Raw genomic sequence first — 19,888 nt, 5'->3', positions numbered from 1 at the left:
TACCCCTCTTTTCTATCTGTCTTCTTTTCTTCTTGTTCCATTTATTCTTTGAAACATACCGGCTGAGGTGGACTCTTGTACCAGACTATCGAATCGATCGATGGGATTGTTTCACGACGGCTAGGCAGCGATTGTACATGTTTCTAGAGAGGGGACGATAAAAAGTAATGTCTTATGATATGAACTATCTCAGAACGATATACATATACCCTCTTCGGACGGACGCGGCAGTCCCTAGAACTTGCGTGGGATACATAATGGGAACACTGACGCCCTGGGGATGCCTTGATACGGATATTGATCTTGCTGAGTTGCGCTCACCGACCCGCCGATGCTTTGAACCTTGTCCAGGGGGTATGGTTATATGAGCCAGTTCTAGGCTCTGAGTCTGCCGGCAGAGGTGTAAGCCATGGAACAAGCACATGGCATGCTTGAGGAGTGCGTCGTTCCTTTCTGGTTCACGGTCCAGCCAAAGCAATAGCCTGTTCAAATGGACCGGACGCATGGTGAAAGACAGCCAGCCATAGCTGCTTCAGGGAGTGTATACTTTGTCTAGTACACGTGCTACAGAGTGACCTTCTCGCAATTCCAGTGCCAGAAGGGAATACGTCTATTTGCCATAGGTCTAGACGCGCAATAAGCGAGGGATGCAAGTGAGAGTATCTCCTCGGGGGGTGGACAGAGCCCGGTCCAAGAAGCCTTTTACTTTCTTCAGTCCAGATTGGACAAAAGGCGTTACGTTGCGGAAGGAATCATGGACAAAGTGAGACCCGATGCATACGGCACCCGTATCTATCGAGAGACTGCTCTCATGCTTTCGGTAGGGATCAGCAAAGAGAAGGCTGCGCGGTACAATGAGATCCTCGGCCTGTGATAGTGCTGGCCCGTGCGTGCCCCAGGCCGAGCGCGAACCCCTGCTGTTGCGGGAGCTTCCAGTGGACAATTGAACATTTGGACCCCGTGAGTCGTCGCGCCCCGTAACCACACGCCCCGTACCCAACAACAACTCATCACACATTCGCAGCCCACTTGCTTGAGCACAACATCTCCGGTACATCTTACCTTTGCAGTATCGAGCTTGGCTGACGCTCTTACTCTGTGTGCCCTTGGCCTGCATCGCACCCCGTCCAACCCAATCTGCGTCGGAAAGAAATAAGCAGAGATCAGTCGACCAACCGACCGACCGACCAAGCGACACGGTGGACAATCCCCCAGCGATGGACGGCGGAGACAATATTGTAGACACATTCTGGCAAAACCTCAATTTTGCCCGCGAAGGTATGCGATGCTCCCATCCTGAATGATTATCCTGCCCGGAAAATCCCCCCAGCAAAACCCCCAGTACCCTCTATCAACACCCAGCACCACCTGCCAGACCAAACAGGCCACATTACCGCCCGCGCACACCCGCACACACACACACACACCCACATAACCTGGCTTCCTGACAACCAAGCCAACCCGCTGACCACCGACTCCGCAGCGCTCTTCTCCCAGCAGACCCTCGCCCTCGTGAACCAGCACGTGCTCAGCCCCTCGTCGCCGCTGCACACGCTGCGGCGGCAGTTCCTGGACCTGCTGTCGACGCTGTACAACGACATCATGTCCCCCGTGCTGCAGCCGGTGCTGGACCGCGCGATGCAGGCGTTCATGAACTCGCCCGACGTGGTGGTGCTGGCCGTGGTGGTGGTGCTGTTGCTCGTCGCGGTGCAGGTGCTGCTGTGGGTGCGCCGCGTCGTCGCCTGGTTCACGGCGCTGGTGCTCCGCCTCGTCTTCTGGTCCTTCGTCGCCGGCCTCGCCGCCGTCGTGTGGCAGCGCGGGCTCGACCAGGCCGTCAGGGACCTGGTGGCCTTTGTCGGGGCGGTCATGGGCTATGCGGAGCTGATCTACCGGTATACGAGCGAGGTCTGGCTCAGAGAGTACGAGCGGTACGAGGCGCAGCAGAACCTGGTGAAAAATAGGGCTGGGTAGGGGTATCATGCAGGCCGGGGCGGGCGCGTGGTAGGCTGTGAGTGCCTACGCTGGTGATGAGGGCGGTGATCTATCTATCTACACACATGGTTTGGTGTTAAGGCGTGGAGCACGCACCATTTTGACATGACTGTACCAATGATTGCACGACAGAACGAGCTGCATGACGGGTTACAGGCACTAGGCGCGATTCGAGGGTTCACCTTTGGCGTACTTTTGGGGCAGCGTTGTGTATTTGGATCTGGAATAGCATTTATGATGATTTGAGATACCACAACTCCGGCGCTATGCAAGCAATGAAATCTGAGAATGACCATACAAGACACTCGCCTCGCAACACAAACACACTTTTGATGCCCAACAATAAAGAAGCCCAGGATGTTTACCCAGAATACTAATCCTCGGGCTCATCCTCGAACTCCTCGTCCTTGAGCTCCTTTGGCTCCTGTGCCTCGTGGTATTGTATGCAGTCGTCGATGAAGCTGAGGATGGCGCCGACGCTGTCCTCGTCCGACGAGTCAAGCTTGAGGTAGTTGACCATGCTGAAGCTGTCGATCAGGTTCGCGACGGCCCGGTTCAGCCTCTTGAAGCTCGCGCCGCGCATGACGGCGCCCCTCTCGGCCGGGTCGGCACTTTCGTCCTCCGCCTCGTCGGCATTCCCTTCCCCCTGAGCGTCGGCGAGGGTGTTCCGGCGCACCTGCTCGGCCGGATCGTCGTCCAGGAGCGTCGCGTCCGGGGTGAGGAACCTCTTGATGTCCCGCTTGCGCACCTGCCCCTTGACCAGGTCCATCTTGGACAGGATGTTGAGGTGGGGGATCTCAAGCAGGATCATGGCGCTCATAGCGCTCAGGGTGCCGGAGAAGAACTTGGCGCGGTCGACGACGAAGGTGGCCTCGAGAAGGTAGGCGGCGCAGAGGCGGATGTCGAGAGCACCGGGCTGGCTGAGGAAGCGGACGAGGGCGGGCAGGATGGGGATGTGGGTGTACAGCTCGATCTGGCCGGGCATGTCGATGATTATGAGGTAGTCCTCGGTCAGCCCTTCGAGGGCCTCGGTCAGGAAGTCTAAGTTGTCCATCAGGAACTCGAAGCAGTAGACGAGCCCGCCATTTGGGCCGAGGCCCATCTCCTCCATGACATCCTCGAGCGAGATCAGGTCCTTGATGTCCAGGTCGGGCTGGTGGTCAAAGGACTCGGCGGCTGGGTCGAGGTTCACGTAGAAGCAGGAGCGGCGATTGAGTTGCAGGTGGGTTATGAGGGCCGAGCAGAAGGTGGACTGCGGCGCTCTCGTCAGAAATCGTGCATCACTGGCGATATGTTGAATGTTGGAAGGGATGCATGTCGCGAGGCTCGACGCACCTTGCCCGCGCCTGCTGGGCCCATGACCATGACACCGAATTTACTCATCTTGGTTTTGAGCGGGCGTGGCCCTAGAGAGCGACTGGTGTTATGTGTTGAAAAGAAGGCGGTCGACGTAGGTCAGGTTGCGTGTGAAGTACACGCAATGCTCTGTATCCCAGATTTTTTGCCGTCTTTTCGGTCTGACGGGGATGCTCCCCCCCACTACGAGGGGCAGCTTCAAACTGGGGTGGTGTATGTACTTGCTTATCTTATCACTTCCCGGGGTGGGAGTGCAGATCCTTACTGTACGCTTCTCTGACTTTTGCCTATGACTCTGCTTCTGACTCTGCTTCTCCTCCAGGTACGAGTCGCTCATGAGAGCACTCCACAGCCATCTGGCAGCCCTGAGCACGCAATGGAGGTTAATACGCGTCAATGGTTGGCATGCCGACTTTATGTAGCTTCTAGGAAAGGATGATAGCATCCAAATAGCCATCCGAATACAAGACTGGGGATATCAGCCAGCAGCTCGAGACGAACAGGAACAGGCACAGGCGTGGGAGCTCGCTCGGAGTTTCTGGAGTCAGGGACTTGGCTACTCGGTGTCAGGATACAAGTGCGGCTGGAGGCGATGTCAGCACATGGGCATGATGACAGCTTATCATTGGCAAGGGGTCGGGGTCGCCTCCGCCCACCGTCAGGAACTGTATGTGTGTGTCCTCTGCGAACTCCCCGAGTCGTGGACGGGCGGCCACCGGAGCCTGGGGCATGGGAACAAGAGTGAAGAGTGGGTTCGGGTATTGGAGCGGGCGCGGGCGCGGGTGCGTGTGCGGGCGCGGGTGTGTTGCAGGTGCGACTGCGACTGCCAGAGCCTAAGAATCGCGCAATCGCTGGGCTGGTTGAGCTCGTTGAGCCGTGGGTAGACGGTACTGGATAACTCGGCAGAAGAGACGATCCTCAACAGGTAGCCAGGACCTTTCTGTTACAGTAGCGTTGGGCGGGGAATAGTAGGCACGCCCTGGCTCTCTCCCCTCTCCCCCCTCCTCGGACGGTTGATGTAAGGTCCTCGACGTTGCAAGGGTCCTTCTATTTTCTGCCGCACCCAGTCACCAGTCCAGTGTATCTTGTTCCCCCCCCTCCAGCCCTCCCAAAAAGTTTCGGGCCCCGACTGTCGGCTCCTTCTTCTGACGAGCAACGAGCAACCAGGTCCGCCGTTACCTAACACACCGACTCAATAAAGTCTCCTCTCATCCCCGGGCCTCAATCCCTCCCTCTCCTCCTCCTCCTCCCCAGACTTCTTCTCCCGTAGACGTTTCGTTTTGTTCCCTCTCGTCGGTTTCCCTGTCTCCTAGTCCTTCGTCTCTCCATACGCCCGTCCAGATTGTCTACAGGTAAGCCATTTACTGCCTCCAGCACGCAATCTTTAGCTTCAGCTTTGCCGTCTCAATTCCCGGGACATCCCAATCCATTGACCTCCTCTGGCCTTTTTTTCTACCCCGCCATCTCGGCGCAGGATGAAAACTCCTCCACAGCCCAAAACCCGTCCCCATCACTGCCTTTACCCCGACCTCAAGAAGACTCAGGAACTTTTATCCCGCACCCACTCTTGCGGCAGAAGGTTATTCCAATACATACAAACATACATCCATACTAACTCTTGACCAGTTAGACCCCCTCCTCCTCCCCTTCACTCATCACCAACCCACGTCACAATGGCTGCCAACAACGGTGTCAACGGCCATGTCACCGCCCCTCAGGGCAACTTCCTCTTCACCTCCGAGTCTGTCGGTGAGGGTCACCCCGACAAGATCGCTGATCAGGTCTCGGATGCCATCCTGGACGCCTGTCTGGCCGAGGACCCCCTGTCCAAGGTCGCCTGTGAGACTGCCACCAAGACCGGTATGATCATGGTCTTCGGTGAGATCACCACGAAGGCCAACCTCGACTACCAAAAGGTTGTCCGCAATGCCATCAAGGACATTGGCTACGACGACTCCGCCAAGGGCTTCGACTACAAGACCCTCAACCTGCTGGTCGCCATTGAGCAACAGTCCCCTGATATCGCCCAGGGCCTGCACTACGAGAAGGCCCTCGAGGAGCTCGGTGCCGGTGACCAGGGTATCATGTTCGGCTATGCCACCGATGAGACCCCCGAGCTGCACCCCCTCAGCCACCTGCTCGCCCACAAGCTGAACTCTGCCCTGTCCGCCGCTCGCCGTGATGGCTCTCTGCCATGGCTCCGACCCGACACCAAGACCCAGGTCACAGTTGAGTACCAACACGACAACGGCGCCGTCATCCCCAAGCGGGTCGACACCGTCGTCATCTCCACCCAGCACTCCGAGGACATCACAACCGAGCAGCTCCGCAAGGAGATCACGGAGAAGATCGTCAAGAAGGTCATCCCCGCACACCTTCTTGACGACAAGACCGTCTACCACGTAAGTCCTAGCACATGCCCCGATCCCAATGACCTTGGGCGCTGGCTGACAACCCCATAGATCCAGCCGTCTGGTCTCTTCATCATCGGCGGTCCCCAGGGTGACGCCGGTCTGACCGGCCGTAAGATCATCGTCGACACCTACGGTGGCTGGGGTGCCCACGGTGGTGGTGCCTTCTCCGGCAAGGACTTCTCCAAGGTCGACCGTTCCGCCGCCTACCTGGCCCGTTGGGTTGCCAAGTCCCTGGTCGCCGCCGGCCTGGCCCGCCGCGCCCTGGTCCAGCTGTCCTACGCCATCGGTGTTGCGGAGCCCCTGTCCGTGTTCGTCGACCACTACGGCACCTCGCAGAAGACCTCCGAGGAGCTTGTCGAGATCATCCGCAACAACTTCGACATGCGCCCCGGTGTCATCGTCAAGGAGCTCGACCTGGCACGACCCATCTACCTGCAGACGGCCAAGAACGGTCACTTCGGCACCAACCAGGACTTCAACTGGGAGAAGCCCAAGACTCTCAAGTTCTAGAGCAAGTATCATACAAACTCCTTTATACTAATCACAATCTGGGATCAATAACTGGCGTACGGTTTTCAACAACATAAGGGATATGGGTAGCTAAAAGCGCGTGGGCGGAAGGCGTCTTTCAACACAAGGCATGCAAAGATACCCATTCAACGGGGCATTTAGGTCGGAGTTTTGCTAGATTCGCTCAACGAAGCGCAATTGAATATGATCGAGTTGTGATCACATAAATTATTTGTGCCATGTGAATATCCTCAAATCGTTCATCCCCTAGGTGGTGGTTTTTTGGTGGTTCTTTTTTTGTGAAGTGTTTTGTCTCGACAGAGTCACATGGACATAGCTCTATTCGTGGAACCAGCGGCCAGGCAGGTATTGCCTCGTTCTTGGCCGAAAACTTATATTGCGGTGGGAAGAGCAGACGATCGTCCGTGTCCGTTTCGAAGTCTCAGACGCTGGTCTCCGGTGCCGGTCTCCAATAGCCCTAGGCGGCATGTGCGAACTGCGTCCGTGGACAACGTCGTGCCACAGCACCATCCAGCAGCAGTGAGAACCTTATCGACCACTTGCAACTGACAATTGGTTGTATGCGGCCGGCACGCTGTTGGCTCTTGATCTGTGCCTTCGGTCACGGAGCTCAGGGAACACAAAGAGCAAGGAATTGTAGGTAGGACCATCCCAAACAGGCACTCAATAAGGCTGGTCTAACGTTACGCAACGGCGGCCGGGACCCGCTTCCATCTGGCAACAATAGGAGAAACAATAGCAAGCGACCTTCTTCCTTCCTCACCAACAATCCCAGATTCACTCTATTCACCTCCATTTGCAGCACCGCCCCCAGCAGAACTGTTCTGATTGTCTTGTGAGAAGTCTCACTTGTTATCTTACTTTGCCTGCGATGATTGGTGCTGCCCTCTATGGTGCCAGCCATGCATCCATGCTCTGCCACTTCTCTGGCACATCATCAGGGGAACTACAATATCTCCTGGAGTGACCGTGCTCACCATTGTGCTCGAACTGATCTTTTGGGTGTTCCAAAAAGCATGTAGGACCGGTAGGTATTATCCCTCTTTCTGGCCTGCTCTTACAATAAAAGCCATCAGGCTCCTCCGTTGTCAGGTGTTTTACTGTTCTACTGCCAACTCACTGCTCGCTTTCATCGCATGAAATACTTATACAACATTCACTCCTCGATACAAACAAGCAGTACTGAGCTTGCTGGTGGATTACAAGACATACTCTCTCCTGCTAGATACAGGCCCTTTACACTACATCTGCATCAGGGCATTCAAGCATCGAGAATAAGGAAACTGATTTCGAAGTGGTGTTCATCGCCGTGAATGGTTTCAAAGGAACACATATCAAGGCGAGGCAGCCACTACCAGAAGAATCTCTTGATCACCTCATTTGCCTACTTTCTTGACATCGCGAAGCATGGCTCAACTGCCCAACCAAGCTTCTCTCGACCCGTTGACTGGTCTTCCAAAGGACATCTCACATGGTGTCCCCTCTCCCCCTCCAGCATACTGTCCGCCAGCCCGTCATCTACGACACCAAGCAGCTACCCGACGCGTTGCGGAAGATCCCTCACGCGCCACCAGCGCCGCGCAGTTCTCCCAGCTGTGCAACATGAACAATGCAAATTACGACAACAACCGCGAATACGTCAACCTCGACGTACCCCACGACTACGACGACGAGCGCAGCCCAATCGAGCTGCGCATCTGCACCACGGTGCAGGTCGAGGGCGACAACAACGCCATCCTGATGACGGCCCCCCCGGCGGACCACGCCAAGGCCGTCGTGGACGCCGTCACGGCCACGATACGCCAGGCCGGCAGCATGAACGACGGCGGCATCCCCATGATCGACGAGGAGGGCAGGCCGAGGCCATTTCGGATCACCGTCGAGGCGGGGATGCACATTGAGGGCTCGGGGAACGTCCTGGGAAGCGAAGAGCACATCAAGCAGCTCCTGGGTGGGAAGCGCAAGCGCGACGATGGTGATGGCGGCCGGGTCGTTGTGGCCGCTGATAAGGGAAGCGATGACGATGCTTCTCCCCAACCGAGACGCTTGCGGAGGTCTAGCATTTGATGTTTTAGCCTGAGTCTCGAGACTCGTGAAAAGGGGACCTCCATCATGAGGACAAACTGCGGACCACAAAGAAAATCGAAAGATCAACTCGCTGTTTGGACAGAACCTGCTTGGTCTCAGTGGTTCCGGTCGGATGGTAACAGGTGGCGTATGATCCTTGGATGGAAGGACTTCGCATCCAAAAACCATGCCACTTTACTTTCATCGTATACTACCAAATGGTCAACGAGTACACCTGATGGGAGAGATAGAGCTGAGTGATAGTTTTTGGACGGGGCATATTGGCTGCAAGGTTGAGATGAGCCAGGCACGTAATAGGCGATGAATTGAGACATTGACGTCCCGTGTACTTCTGTCCTCTATCAATTGTGATGTAAAATTGATGAATACGTAGTTCCAGTACTGAGCAAGACGAACCTTGGGAGTGTTCTGTGTTGCTGTTGCAAGCCACTGATTGAATGTTATGAGTGAGCCCCACTGGGCTCGTTCCAGGAAATAAACGCAAGCGAGCCCCTGAAGTCATCCAGAACGTCAGTAAGTCAATTTCGAGGATTGGCTGAACAACAATTGCTTGCGAACCAATGCAATTGTGCAGGAATTCGAAAATTCGCAAAGCGCGTCCATCAAGTTCGGCCAAGGAAAGAAAAGCAGAGGCTGGCATACACGGAGCTTGGCTGCTGAGAACCATGTCATCAGCCCCCTCACCGCAGCAGCGCAGCCATGGTCTCCTTAAAAGTTCATAAACCCTCCGGCCATCGCAGCCGCTCCCGCTCGCCCAACCCCGGACAGGAGGAGATGGCGTCGCTCACCATACGCAACGTCACCATAAACCCGCTCGAGCTCGTGCTCACCGAGCGCTTCGAGAGAGCGCCCCCACCCGGCGGCGGCTTCTCCCGCATCAACAGCACTCTCACGGGGCTCTTCACCAGTTCAACCCCGGCACTATTCGCGCCCGCCGACGGTCAGGAGCCTAGCGAGCGCTGTGATGTCACCGACGTCGTCGTGGGTGCCTTTGAGACCAAGACCACCGACATCCCAGCCGCGGAGCCCGGCAGATCCGTCCTGCGCCTGACGTTCAAGGCGACAGGCAGCCCGGCCCACAGGTATGTCGTGGACTGCCCCAGCCCGGGAGCGCGGTCCGTGGTGATGAGGAAGGTGGGCGGAGACGGCGACGGCGACAACAGCAACGGCAATGACGAGGAACCGCCGCTGGAGTTGACGGCCGTGTACATCCCGGCGGCGCGCCACCTGTCGGTGCTGAGCTCGGCGAGCCTGCCGGCGTGGATGCGCGAGCTGGGCGACGGGTGGCCGCTGTCGGCGCTGTCGATCCCGGGGACGCACAACAGCCCGACGTGCCACGTGGCGCTGCCGTCGGTGCGGTGCCAGGCGGTCGGGGTGCGCGAGCAGCTGGACAACGGGGTGCGGTTCCTCGACGTGCGCCTGTCGGCGTCGCGCGACGACGACGGCCTCGCCCTCGTCCACAGCGTCTTCCCCATCTCCCTCGCCGGCGGCAAGCACCTCGCCGGCCTGCTCGACGAGCTGTACGCCTTCCTCGACGCCAACCCGTCCGAGGCGCTCATCATGAGCCTCAAGCGCGAGGGCACCGGCCGCGGGACCGACCAGCACATGTCGCAGCACTTGTTCAAGCGGTACTGCGGCGGCGGCGGGAAGGACGGCGGGAGGGACGAGGACACGGCGCGGCGCTGGTTCACGGAGCCGCGGATCCCGACGCTGGGCGAGGCGAGGGGCAAGATCGTGCTGGTGCGGCGGTTCAACAACGACGGCGCGCTGCAGGCCGAGCACGGCGGCAAGGGCTGGGGCATCGACGCCTCGGCGTGGCCCGACAACTGCGCCGACGGCACCGTTGACAGCGGGCTCGTCCGCGTGCAGGACTTCTACGAGGTCACCCAGAGCACCAACATCGAGAAGAAGGCCGAGCTGGCCCGGTCGCACCTCGAGAGGGCGTGCCAGCAGGTGTATGCTGCCGCACCAGGACCCGGAGGTGGTGATGGGCCGCCGCCGCCGCCGCTCTTTGTCAACTTCTTGACTGCGAGCAATTTCTTCAACGCCAGCTGCTGGCCAGAGAAGATTGCCGCCAAGGTGAACCCTTCGATCATCGAGTACCTCTGCATCAGGCACGCCGAGAAGGGCAAAGGACCGGCGCAGCTGGACGTCGGAGATGCGGGCACAGGCATTGTTGTTACGGACTGGGTTGGCCACGACGGGGACTGGGACTTGATAAGGTGCATAGTCGCATGGAATGCGAGGCTACAACTGAAGAAGTAGAGACGGGCGGGACGGGAGCATTTCACATAGACGCATCGGCATATCACGGGAGATTTGATACATGACACTTGAGTAATATTGTAATGTTCATTTAAGACTATTAGATAGAAGATAGACTCTCCAGTCTTGGTTTAGAAGCGAGCCTGCTGGAGCCAGGATTGTCAGCGAGGGATTCGAAACACTCATGCGAAAAGAATCGACATGACCATAGCCTGATCAGTTCTCCAAGGTGATAGATAAGGTAAAATATGATTGCGTCGTCACAGAAATTCAGTGGCAAAATAGCAAGGTAATCATCAGAAAGGCGGGTCGAGTCAAACAGAGAAGTGAACTCACAGGATGAGAAGGGCAGCTCGACTCTACGTGAAGCAATTACCTGCCATGGGCAACCCGTCAGCTAAAGGATCACCATGAACGCAAGACTTGCTCGACGAAGGCAAACAGCTGTCAGTCTGCGAGATTGTTAGCTTGCGGGCCCGATACGTGCGGCGAGCAGTCGACATACCTCATTAAATCAGATTTTGTTTAGTGTTCATCTCCGGCCATAGGCACGGATCAAACAGTGTGAATAATGTTCATCATTTTGCTGTACAGGACGCCTGCGGAACAAGTAGGGAAGCTGAATTACCTGTTGTCTTCGGTGTTAGCCAGAAGCTCGACAACAGACATGGCGTGCAGGCGACAGAGCGCGAATCGAGGTAGCAAGATCAGGTGACGAATTCTCAACAAGGTGACCCGCGCGAACCCGCCTCACAAGGTGTACAGCCCTGCTTTTGACGAGACGGGCCGACGAGCTCCGATCTGTCCGCCCGTTCGTTCAAATTTCATCATGTTGCTAGAGGCGCGGAAGAGATGTGGGAAATGTACCTGTTCGGTGACAGTCAGCAAGATGTTGCGGCAAGAAAACAAGGCAGCAGCAAGAAGAATTTCAAGCGTATCCAATCAGACAAGGCTGAAACTTATAAAACATTATGTCCACATTGGTCTTCGGTTCGAGGAATCCCTGAATGTAGTGTATGCATCATGGAAATGGGGGCGGTGGAGGAGGAGGAAATGCTGGAACGAACCTTTTGAGTTTGACAGTTTGAGAGTTTGAGCGAGACCAGCGCGTCTAGAAAGAAGGGCAAAGAAAGAAGGCAAGACACTAATCTGTTGACACGTTAGCGATCGAACGCGCAGAGGCTGGCCGTCGAAAACATTGTGCTGGGTGTGTTTGCTCAGGGTAATTCTAGAGTAAAAAAGAGTCCCCATGGTGCTAGTAAGAATTGGATTGTTCGTTGTTTGTTCGTCACAGCAGATATTTCAAGGGAGAGGGGAGCTGTCGTACCTTGCCTGGAGGCTGAGTTCTGTGGAAGATTGAATGCAAAGAGAAGAGTGTCACAGGTGGTGTTTGAAGCTCTCGAGGAAGCTTTTGTTGCAGAAGATGGAAAGAAAATTTGGGGTGGAGTCGGAAAAATCTCACAGTAGTGGTGGAGCTGATCTGGGTGGCCTGGCGACGGACCAGTCCAAGCGTCTCCGATGTGGCTTTGCAAGTCGGAGAACGAGCTAACAGGTGGGGAGCTGCCACACCCCACAATCTCAGCAGCTCAGACCAGCTGATTAGATTGGATCCCAGATGTGGCGAAGTCGACTTGTAGATCCCGGGGTCAACCGGCAGGGAAGGGAAGGGAGGGAGCTTATAAGCCACCGCGAACCAGCGTTCCGCCCTTTTCCCTCCCACCCATTCCTTAACAACGTCGTCTTTCTGTTCTCGCCCTGAGAACACAAGACACAGGCAACCACCAACATGTCTCCAGCCGGAGGAGTGCTGGCCCCCGTGGTCATGCGCGCCCTCCGCAGCGCGGTTGTCAACACCGCCAAGATGACCAAGGTCCTCCAGCGCAAGCTCGCCGGCGCGACGCAACCACTCAGCAAAGAAGTCCAATATGTCACCGTCCGCTCCACCGGTCGCCAGCCCATCCACCCCACCGCGTTCCTGCGTCAGTCTAAGCGCGGCGCACGATGGTCGTCCTCCACCGCGTACAACCGCTTGAACGCCGGCGTTCGTCGCTTCATCGGAACCGCCGTCAACGAGCTTCGCGCCGGGCCAAGAATCGACCGTTCTGCCTTCAACAAGACAAACATCGGACGCGCATTCTCCCAATTCCCTGGACGAGCTCCCTTTGCCCACACACTGCGACCGAATCTCACCGGCGGCGCGATGCCCCGGACAGCCGGCGGTTACGCGATGCCCGGCTCGGGACGTGTCGGAGGCCAGCGGTACTTCAGCCACGCACCCACGTCCCAGGCGCAGGTCGTCCAGAACGTGTCCCAGGCCATGCGCGCCTTCTGGCTTTCTGGCCAGAGGGCCCACTTCGACGGGCACGGCCCCAACGGCGAGAGGAGATACAAGCCGGTCAGCTCGCTGCAGGACACTGCTTGCAGGAAGATGGCTAGTATGCCTCGCATCGTACCCGGCTCGTTCGTCGACTTCCAGATCAGCCCCACCGTGACTGCCCTGAGCCCCCTCGCTGCCGTTGCCGCCATGGCCACTGGCTTCGACGGCAAGCCCGAGGCCGGTGCGGCCACCCTCAACGCCGATGGCTTCTTTGACGTCCTCTCGACCGACTTTGCGCGACAGCTGAAGGACCTCACGGCCGTCATGAGCGATCTCAGGCGTCTTGCAGCGCTGGGAGACCTTCCCATCACTTTGGAGAAGAACAACACCCTGCGAGTGCGATTCCCGGGCCTCGACGCGGATACGGTGGAACGATTATGTGACGATACTGGCGTCCAGCGAGGTGTCATCAGACAAGATGCAGACTTCGACTCGAGCTACGGCAGCCCGATGGCCCTACGTTTCCCGTATGCGCCTGATGCACATGATGAGGAAACGCTTACCTCCCCGGGTGGCTCAATGAGGTCGCACCTCTCAGAGGTGTCCTCGATCGAAGAAGATGAGGCCCTTTTTGATGAGTACATTGAGGAGAACCCCTGGTTGTCGACCCCCGAGCCTGAAGTTGATGCCGAGGAAGGATATGAGAGCATGTCTGATCACGTCCTGAGTTCTGCCGAGCATGTCTCTGAGGATTTCGAGGGTCTGGAGGGCATCTACCGTTTTCTTGAGGAATGCGATCAGCTCAAGTCCAGAACTCGGTTCTAGGGGCGGATGTTTCTTTTGTTTCAGCGGGGCTAGGGATCTTTCGACGTGTACTCAGATTGTAACGGATTAGCACGATACCACACTCCTTTCCACAGCATATACTGGCTGGCCCCAATGAGCGGTCACAGCATAGCAATCAATTTCTTACTGTTTTAAACTTGCCATGCAAGTTCACTATACGTGACACGTACAGATACGATAGCAATCGAAATTTGTAGACCTCTGCTCTACGAGGTAGCCGGCACACATCCTCACGTCGGCACACGATTCATTCCATTTGAAGAGGCTTACCATGGACAGAGCGGTGCTCGCACTCAGGATCCCTACGTCGCAAGTGTTTGCTAACAGGCATCATTGCGGATTCTCTCCGCATTAGGTTATCCTCCGGTGCAAGCACGTCTGAGCACTTGAGGATCCGTTGCCCTGCTCCTCCTCTCACGTTGTGCATCGTGATTGGTCTTGTCGCAGACCCACCTACCGAATCGGGCACAACACAATACGTGCGCCCTCTGTCTTACATGCATTTGTGGGCCCTTTAAAAGACAAGAAGCCCTCTGCCTTCATCCTCAGAGTTGAAATTCTCAGCGTGAACCCGAAGACGATCTCAGTAAACACACCTACCAGAAGAGATCGTAGGACGATTCCAGCTATAAAAGATGGCCTCCAACAATGAAAACGCGTCCACGACAGTCCCCCACTACTCAGAAAACCCCTCGGCTTTCCCAATGGAGGGAGGTTGTGTGTGCGGTCACTTCAGGTACCGCCTCGAGCAGGCACCAATGGCTTCTCACAACTGTCACTGCACAGCCTGCCAGCGCGAGACAGGATCGGCCTTCTCGCCCAACATCATCATCGAAGCATCAAGCGTGACGCGCCTGGCCCCAGCGGCGCCAACAATACCCGCCCACCGCGGCGCACCAGATACAATCCCAGCGGCCGGGCCTGCGCCGCCTCCACTCGCCGGCGACAACAGCAACGGGCCACCCGACGACCTTCTCCGCGTGGCCATCCCGTCCGAGTCCGGGGAGGGTCAGATGATCGTGCGCTGCCCGAGGTGCTTCTCCGCGGTGTGGAGCGAGTACGTGTTCGGTCCGCCGGTGATGTTCATCAAGAGTGGTACGCTGGACCGCGCGTGGCTGGTCGAGCCCGACCTGCACATCTACGTGCGCAGCAAGCGGCCGTTCGTGGCCATCGGCGACGGGAAGCCGCAGTTCCAGGAGTACTACGACCGCGCCGAGGTCTGGCGGCCCGAGGCGCTCGAGAGGTGGGCCAAGGTCATGGTGGGCGTTCAGAAATACTGGGACAGCTGTAAGGCGGGCAGGTGAGCGCGAAGATGTGGTTGGCAGTGTGTGGTCGCTTTTCGGGCGGCAAAGAAGAAATAGAGTGCATTTCCATACTTTCCATTTCTTGTCCGATTGCTGCGGCTCATGTACAAGAGAGCAGGGAACAAATCTAGAGGACTGCCAAGATCCAATGTCTCATAATAGACAACTTCTGTGTTCATCTCTCTTTCAGCTGGTCTGGCTCTGCCCAGGCGGACTCCTCCTCTGTGACGGGGCGGGGAGCCCCTGGAAATCGGCCCCGAGAGTCGATCAGTGGGCCGTCCCGTGCGAGCCAATGCATCAACGACCTAAGGTTCAGGGGGCACAGGTCAGCAGCTGTCAATGTGATACAAGGGCATTTGGAACAACTGTTGTCTATCAGCTTCATTCATTGCGGCTGAAGCAGCATTCCCTTCATCATCCAACATCCATCATTACTAGATTCATTGCATCCCCATTGACACTGTGGTTCGGCCGGGACGTACGGACTGTGCCTGCACTTATAAACTTCCGCCACGGATCCACCGGCTTCAGTACTATAGCCATACGACTGCTGTTGCTAATTAAACAAAGAGACATTCCAGAGTATTCAGATGCAACATCCTTAAGAACAATATCGTCTTTCAGATACAATCGATCAGAAAGAGTCGAATTTGGCCTTTCATAATGGCACCATCACCTATGTTTGTGGCAACGACGCAGGCCGTTAGCCTGTCTGCGGCATCTAATGTGGTTGCTCAAGTAATCGAGATGTATCAAGCTAAGGCAAGTTTCAATCGAACTTAAGCCCACCATGTACTGAATTTGCTAACCTATGGAATTACAGACACCATGGGCCCTAGATCTGACCCAGCTCGGCCGCTTCGTGCTCCTCAGCGTGTTGACAGCACCGCCCAACTATCAGTGGCAGCTCCTCCTTGAGAAGTGGTTCCCGGCTTATGCGCGGGCTTCTGCAGCATCAGAATACCCGAAAGAGGGACGAGATGTGGAGAAGGGAGAAGTTCGGCACGTAGAGGACGTCAATAGCAAGCCGAAGCTCAACGTGCGCAATACCCTGATCAAATGGTTCGTGGATTGTATGACTTTGGGCGCTCTTATCAACACTGTGGCATTCCTCGTCCTCATGGGGGTCTTGAAGGGGCAGGAGATGGGGATGATAGGACAGAACCTGAGGACTGTAAGTGCCCTTTGAACCTGGTCTACTTGTGACAGGAGGAACACAAGACGTGGTCGAGTAATCTTAACTAATACATTCCTACAGGAGACTATTCCCATCATTGTGGCAGGGTACAAGATCTGGCCGATTGCGTCGATAGTGAGCTTTAGTTTTGTGCCCGTGGAGAAGCGCATAGTCTTTCTCAGCTTCATCGGATTTCTGTGGGGCATATACATGAGTTTGGTAGCTGCGAAGATATGAAGCAGACTTCATGGGACCTAAAGTCAGACCTACGGAATGCCACAGTAGTCATTGAGTGAGCAGTGTGTACTCATATTACTAGGCTTTCAAGTGGCTGGGGAACGAATCATTTGCACATTGATGCGTTCTCTTCCATACAACGAAGACATGTCGAAGTGTGGCAGTCATTGGCCTTGGTCAGGTTGCTCATGGCAACCCAAACTACTCTGGTCGCTTTGTAGGTGTCCAGTCCTTGGGCAGGTTGGTTGGAAAGCACCAACATCCCTCAAACTGCAGCACCCGGTGGGCATGTCGCATTGACCTGGACCGCAAGACCAGTCTCATACACTCGATGCATTGCTCAGAATTTGACCGGCTCATTATCTTCACGAGATAATAATAAACCTGAGAAGTTTACTTGCGAGTGATCCGGTTGAGTGTCGCAAATGTATAATCAGTAAGATGCTGCAAGAGTTAGTCAGTCAGCAAGATAGTTAGGATGCTTGCAGCAGTCCGGCTCCCTTCACTGCTGCTGCCGGTGTCAGGTGACCGTGCACGTGATACCGCCTTCGATTCTGCCGCAGCACAATCAAAATTCTTGCGGAGCTAGCGCCCTGGCCGACTGGCTCCGTTGGTCTGCGCAGACGTCCCACTTCCACCCTTTCTTCAATCACTTTGGAAAGACGACCATCGCGGAAATTTCGCTATTCGATACCAGCACCTATCGGACAGCGAAATCTTGACAATATCGACCAACCGCAATCATGGCTGACGCCGACTACGTACGTCTCCCTCCACGATATTCGATGCTCCAACGAGCTCGCCCATGGGGCAGGATGCGAGAGATTGATGACGGCGTGATGGCTGACCTTGCTCGCGATGCAGGACCCCGAGGCTGCCGCCGAGCTCAAGAAGAAGAGAACCTTCCGCAAGTTCTCTTACCGTGGAATTGACCTCGATCAGTACGTGGCCAACAACCCCCTCGATCGATAGAGACAAATGTCTTCCCGCCGCGATACCCACCACTACACCCGAGAACATGGACACGCAAAGCACCATCTAGCATGGGAAGGAATGGATGGCTAACACGAAACCTCGAACCACAGGCTCCTCGATCTCTCCTCCGACCAGCTCCGCGATGTCGTCCACGCCCGTGCCCGCAGAAGGATCAACCGTGGCCTGAAGCGCAAGCCCATGGGCCTCATCAAGAAGCTCCGCAAGGCGAAGCAGGAGGCCAAGCCCAACGAGAAGCCCGACCTCGTCAAGACTCACCTGCGTGACATGCTGGTCGTCCCCGAGATGATCGGCAGCGTCATCGGCATCTACTCTGGCAAGGAGTTCAACCAGGTCGAGATCAAGCCCGAGATGGTTGGCCACTACCTGGCTGAGTTCTCTATCTCTTAGTACGTTTGGCACCATCTCCCCCGCGCCTCGTCCCGCCACGGGGTTGCTCGAGAACAAGGACAATCTGCTAACAACCCCCGCAGCAAGCCTGTCAAGCACGGTCGTCCCGGTATCGGTGCGACGCACTCTTCTCGTTTCATCCCTCTGAAGTAAAATGGATGCGGTCTTTTGCGGGTTCTTGCATTGTGTCGAAACGGTCTCGGCGAATGGTCATGGTTTTGCTTGGAACGGCAGGGCCACCACTATCTAGCATGATAGTGAAGGAATGAAGCACATGAGAAAAGTGCACTTGACATCAATGTCGTTTCTACAACCCGTGACGATACTTGCTACGGTGAATCGGGCAACACGTGGGATGAGAAACAGCACTCGCGGCTCAGGTCGGAGCGGGCCAGTTCATCAAAATTGAGGCGTTTAATCGCAGAGTTCAGAACTCACTGGGTCTCACAAATCCGAAGTAATTCAACTAGCCGTGCCATGTCCCCAAATACCTTTCGTTCTTCGTAGTCTCCACAAGTCTTCTATGTGCGTGTGATCTATCGCTCGGGTCCGGGTCGGCCATCTCTGGCAGTTTCTGTGCATAGCATACGCTCATCCCGACTCTCGCTGAATGTGACAGTCGACACCACTCCATGGTCACGTCTATTCAGGGATAAGGGTTGCTCTTACTGTATGAACCATGGTGGTGAATGATTCCAGTCCACATAGCACAGCGATCATGTTTGGAATTCAAGTCCCATTTCACTCTACCTGCACGTGTTGACCCATATGATACAAGGCTCGCAGTGCCTTCTGTCCAAGTCCTCACTCCGTCTTTGCTTGCGCCAGTTTCTTTGCTTTCCTCGCCTCCTCATCCAAATGCTGCTTCTGGTAGTGCTGTATCACCTTGTCCAGGTTGACGTAGTGCCCGGCTGGGACATTGTTGGGGCTTCCGGAGTCGATGAGCCTTATTAGAGCAAGTTAGCCGCCTTGCGCCCAACAGAAGATCCAATTTTCTAGAAATGAAAAGGAGAAAGCCAGCTCAGAGCTCAGCGTCAGGTATGCAAACGTACTCTGGCGTCCTCAGCTCGTATCCCTCTTCCTTCTGCCCCGTCAGGAACAGATGCTTATCCCGCGCCGCCTGGTCCTTGATATCGGACCGGAGCGTGTTCCGGTACTCCCATGTCTTCTGGGACTCGGCCCTGAAGCTGTCGATCCACTTGGCCACGCTCGAGTTCTCGTCGCGGGAGATGGAGTAGGCGAACATTGAGAGGCCGGCAGCGCCGAGGACGAAGTACAGGCCGAGCTAGGGACAGGATGTTAGCTACTACCTTCTCTGACGTCTTCATTCTCTCTTCAGAACCCCAATGGAATAGGCAACGTACTCCTGGCGACTCCTCTACCTGGGGGGCGTGGTGGTGGTCGTGGTGGTCGCCGTGGCCATGGTCGGATGCGTACGATCGTCTGGCTTGTCGCGCGGCGATGGCTGCCGGCAGAGCGGTTCGGGCGATGCAAGCCGCTCTTTGTCTAACGGCCAGCATCTTGAGTTTTGGTCGATTTGCGCTGTCAATTGGCTCGTCTTCACCTTCGCTGAGTGCTCTCGAGGTGACGATGCTGGGCAGCCAAAGCTTCCCTCCCGCACGGCTCCCAGGTGCTGAGTCAGCAGATTTCTGGGTGCCTTGGTTGGTCTGTGCTCCACCGGTTCCTGCCACTGGAGCTTGCCAGTTTGGTCAGCCGTGCCCACTTGCCAAGTTGCCTCTTTGAGGGTCTGAATGGGAGGCGATGCGGCATTGGGGATCTGTCCTTTCTAAAGGCTTCCATCTGTTGACTCATTGTTCTAATCTTGAGACGTGGCTGTTCTGATGGTGAATATTTCATGCTTTCATTTCCCAGTTTCACATTCCAACAAGTTTAATTGTCCATTATCTTCGCCGTCGCAATTTGTCCGATATTCAACTTAAAAAAGCATCCATCACACATCAGAGCAAGGCGTCGCTCT

General features: G+C 56.0%; 10 protein-coding genes across 10 annotated transcripts; 8 read left to right on the top strand and 2 right to left on the bottom strand.

The window, feature by feature from the left end:
• Positions 1 to 1,217: 1,217 nt before the first annotated feature.
• On the top strand, positions 1,218 to 1,971 carry J7T55_007076 (uncharacterized protein; the record flags this gene model as incomplete). The annotated part of the gene is made up of 2 exons (XM_053134123.1): positions 1,218 to 1,278; positions 1,484 to 1,971. The coding sequence occupies 2 exons, from the start codon at positions 1,218 to 1,220 to the stop codon at positions 1,969 to 1,971; spliced, it is 549 nt and encodes a 182-aa protein (XP_052988027.1).
• Positions 1,972 to 2,365: 394 nt separating this feature from the next.
• On the bottom strand, positions 2,366 to 3,375 carry J7T55_007075 (uncharacterized protein; the record flags this gene model as incomplete). The annotated part of the gene is made up of 2 exons (XM_053134122.1): positions 2,366 to 3,244; positions 3,328 to 3,375. 2 exons carry the CDS (start codon positions 3,373 to 3,375, stop codon positions 2,366 to 2,368), a joined length of 927 nt encoding a protein of 308 aa, XP_052988026.1.
• Positions 3,376 to 5,021: 1,646 nt separating this feature from the next.
• On the top strand, positions 5,022 to 6,272 carry J7T55_007074 (uncharacterized protein; the record flags this gene model as incomplete). The annotated part of the gene is made up of 2 exons (XM_053134121.1): positions 5,022 to 5,750; positions 5,811 to 6,272. 2 exons carry the CDS (start codon positions 5,022 to 5,024, stop codon positions 6,270 to 6,272), a joined length of 1,191 nt encoding a protein of 396 aa, XP_052988025.1.
• Positions 6,273 to 7,700: 1,428 nt separating this feature from the next.
• On the top strand, positions 7,701 to 8,360 carry J7T55_007073 (uncharacterized protein; the record flags this gene model as incomplete). Its single annotated transcript, XM_053134120.1, has 1 exon — positions 7,701 to 8,360. One exon carries the CDS (start codon positions 7,701 to 7,703, stop codon positions 8,358 to 8,360), a length of 660 nt encoding a protein of 219 aa, XP_052988024.1.
• Positions 8,361 to 9,080: 720 nt separating this feature from the next.
• J7T55_007072 (1-phosphatidylinositol phosphodiesterase) lies at positions 9,081 to 10,646 on the top strand (the record flags this gene model as incomplete). The annotated part of the gene is made up of 1 exon (XM_053134118.1): positions 9,081 to 10,646. The coding sequence occupies one exon, from the start codon at positions 9,081 to 9,083 to the stop codon at positions 10,644 to 10,646; it is 1,566 nt and encodes a 521-aa protein (XP_052988023.1).
• Positions 10,647 to 12,432: 1,786 nt separating this feature from the next.
• Positions 12,433 to 13,788, top strand: J7T55_007071 (uncharacterized protein; the record flags this gene model as incomplete). The annotated part of the gene is made up of 1 exon (XM_053134117.1): positions 12,433 to 13,788. The coding sequence occupies one exon, from the start codon at positions 12,433 to 12,435 to the stop codon at positions 13,786 to 13,788; it is 1,356 nt and encodes a 451-aa protein (XP_052988022.1).
• A 656-nt stretch (positions 13,789 to 14,444) lies between these two features.
• J7T55_007070 (uncharacterized protein) lies at positions 14,445 to 15,113 on the top strand (the record flags this gene model as incomplete). The annotated part of the gene is made up of 1 exon (XM_053134116.1): positions 14,445 to 15,113. One exon carries the CDS (start codon positions 14,445 to 14,447, stop codon positions 15,111 to 15,113), a length of 669 nt encoding a protein of 222 aa, XP_052988021.1.
• A 663-nt stretch (positions 15,114 to 15,776) lies between these two features.
• On the top strand, positions 15,777 to 16,527 carry J7T55_007069 (mpv17 pmp22 family protein; the record flags this gene model as incomplete). Its single annotated transcript, XM_053134115.1, has 3 exons — positions 15,777 to 15,851; positions 15,937 to 16,287; positions 16,372 to 16,527. The coding sequence occupies 3 exons, from the start codon at positions 15,777 to 15,779 to the stop codon at positions 16,525 to 16,527; spliced, it is 582 nt and encodes a 193-aa protein (XP_052988020.1).
• Positions 16,528 to 17,270: 743 nt separating this feature from the next.
• On the top strand, positions 17,271 to 18,063 carry J7T55_007068 (40S ribosomal protein S15; the record flags this gene model as incomplete). Its single annotated transcript, XM_053134114.1, has 4 exons — positions 17,271 to 17,288; positions 17,392 to 17,468; positions 17,613 to 17,909; positions 17,994 to 18,063. The coding sequence occupies 4 exons, from the start codon at positions 17,271 to 17,273 to the stop codon at positions 18,061 to 18,063; spliced, it is 462 nt and encodes a 153-aa protein (XP_052988019.1).
• A 651-nt stretch (positions 18,064 to 18,714) lies between these two features.
• On the bottom strand, positions 18,715 to 19,430 carry J7T55_007067 (uncharacterized protein; the record flags this gene model as incomplete). Its single annotated transcript, XM_053134113.1, has 3 exons — positions 18,715 to 18,856; positions 18,963 to 19,195; positions 19,275 to 19,430. 3 exons carry the CDS (start codon positions 19,428 to 19,430, stop codon positions 18,715 to 18,717), a joined length of 531 nt encoding a protein of 176 aa, XP_052988018.1.
• Between the last annotated feature and the right edge of the window lie 458 nt (positions 19,431 to 19,888).

This window comes from Diaporthe amygdali (genome assembly GCF_026229845.1).
Source record: "Diaporthe amygdali strain CAA958 chromosome Unknown NODE_42_length_345209_cov_65_521073, whole genome shotgun sequence".
Classification (NCBI taxonomy): Eukaryota; Fungi; Ascomycota; class Sordariomycetes; order Diaporthales; family Diaporthaceae; genus Diaporthe; species Diaporthe amygdali.
Note: the sequence above shows the minus strand (reverse complement) of the source record. Positions and strands in the feature narration are given on the sequence as shown.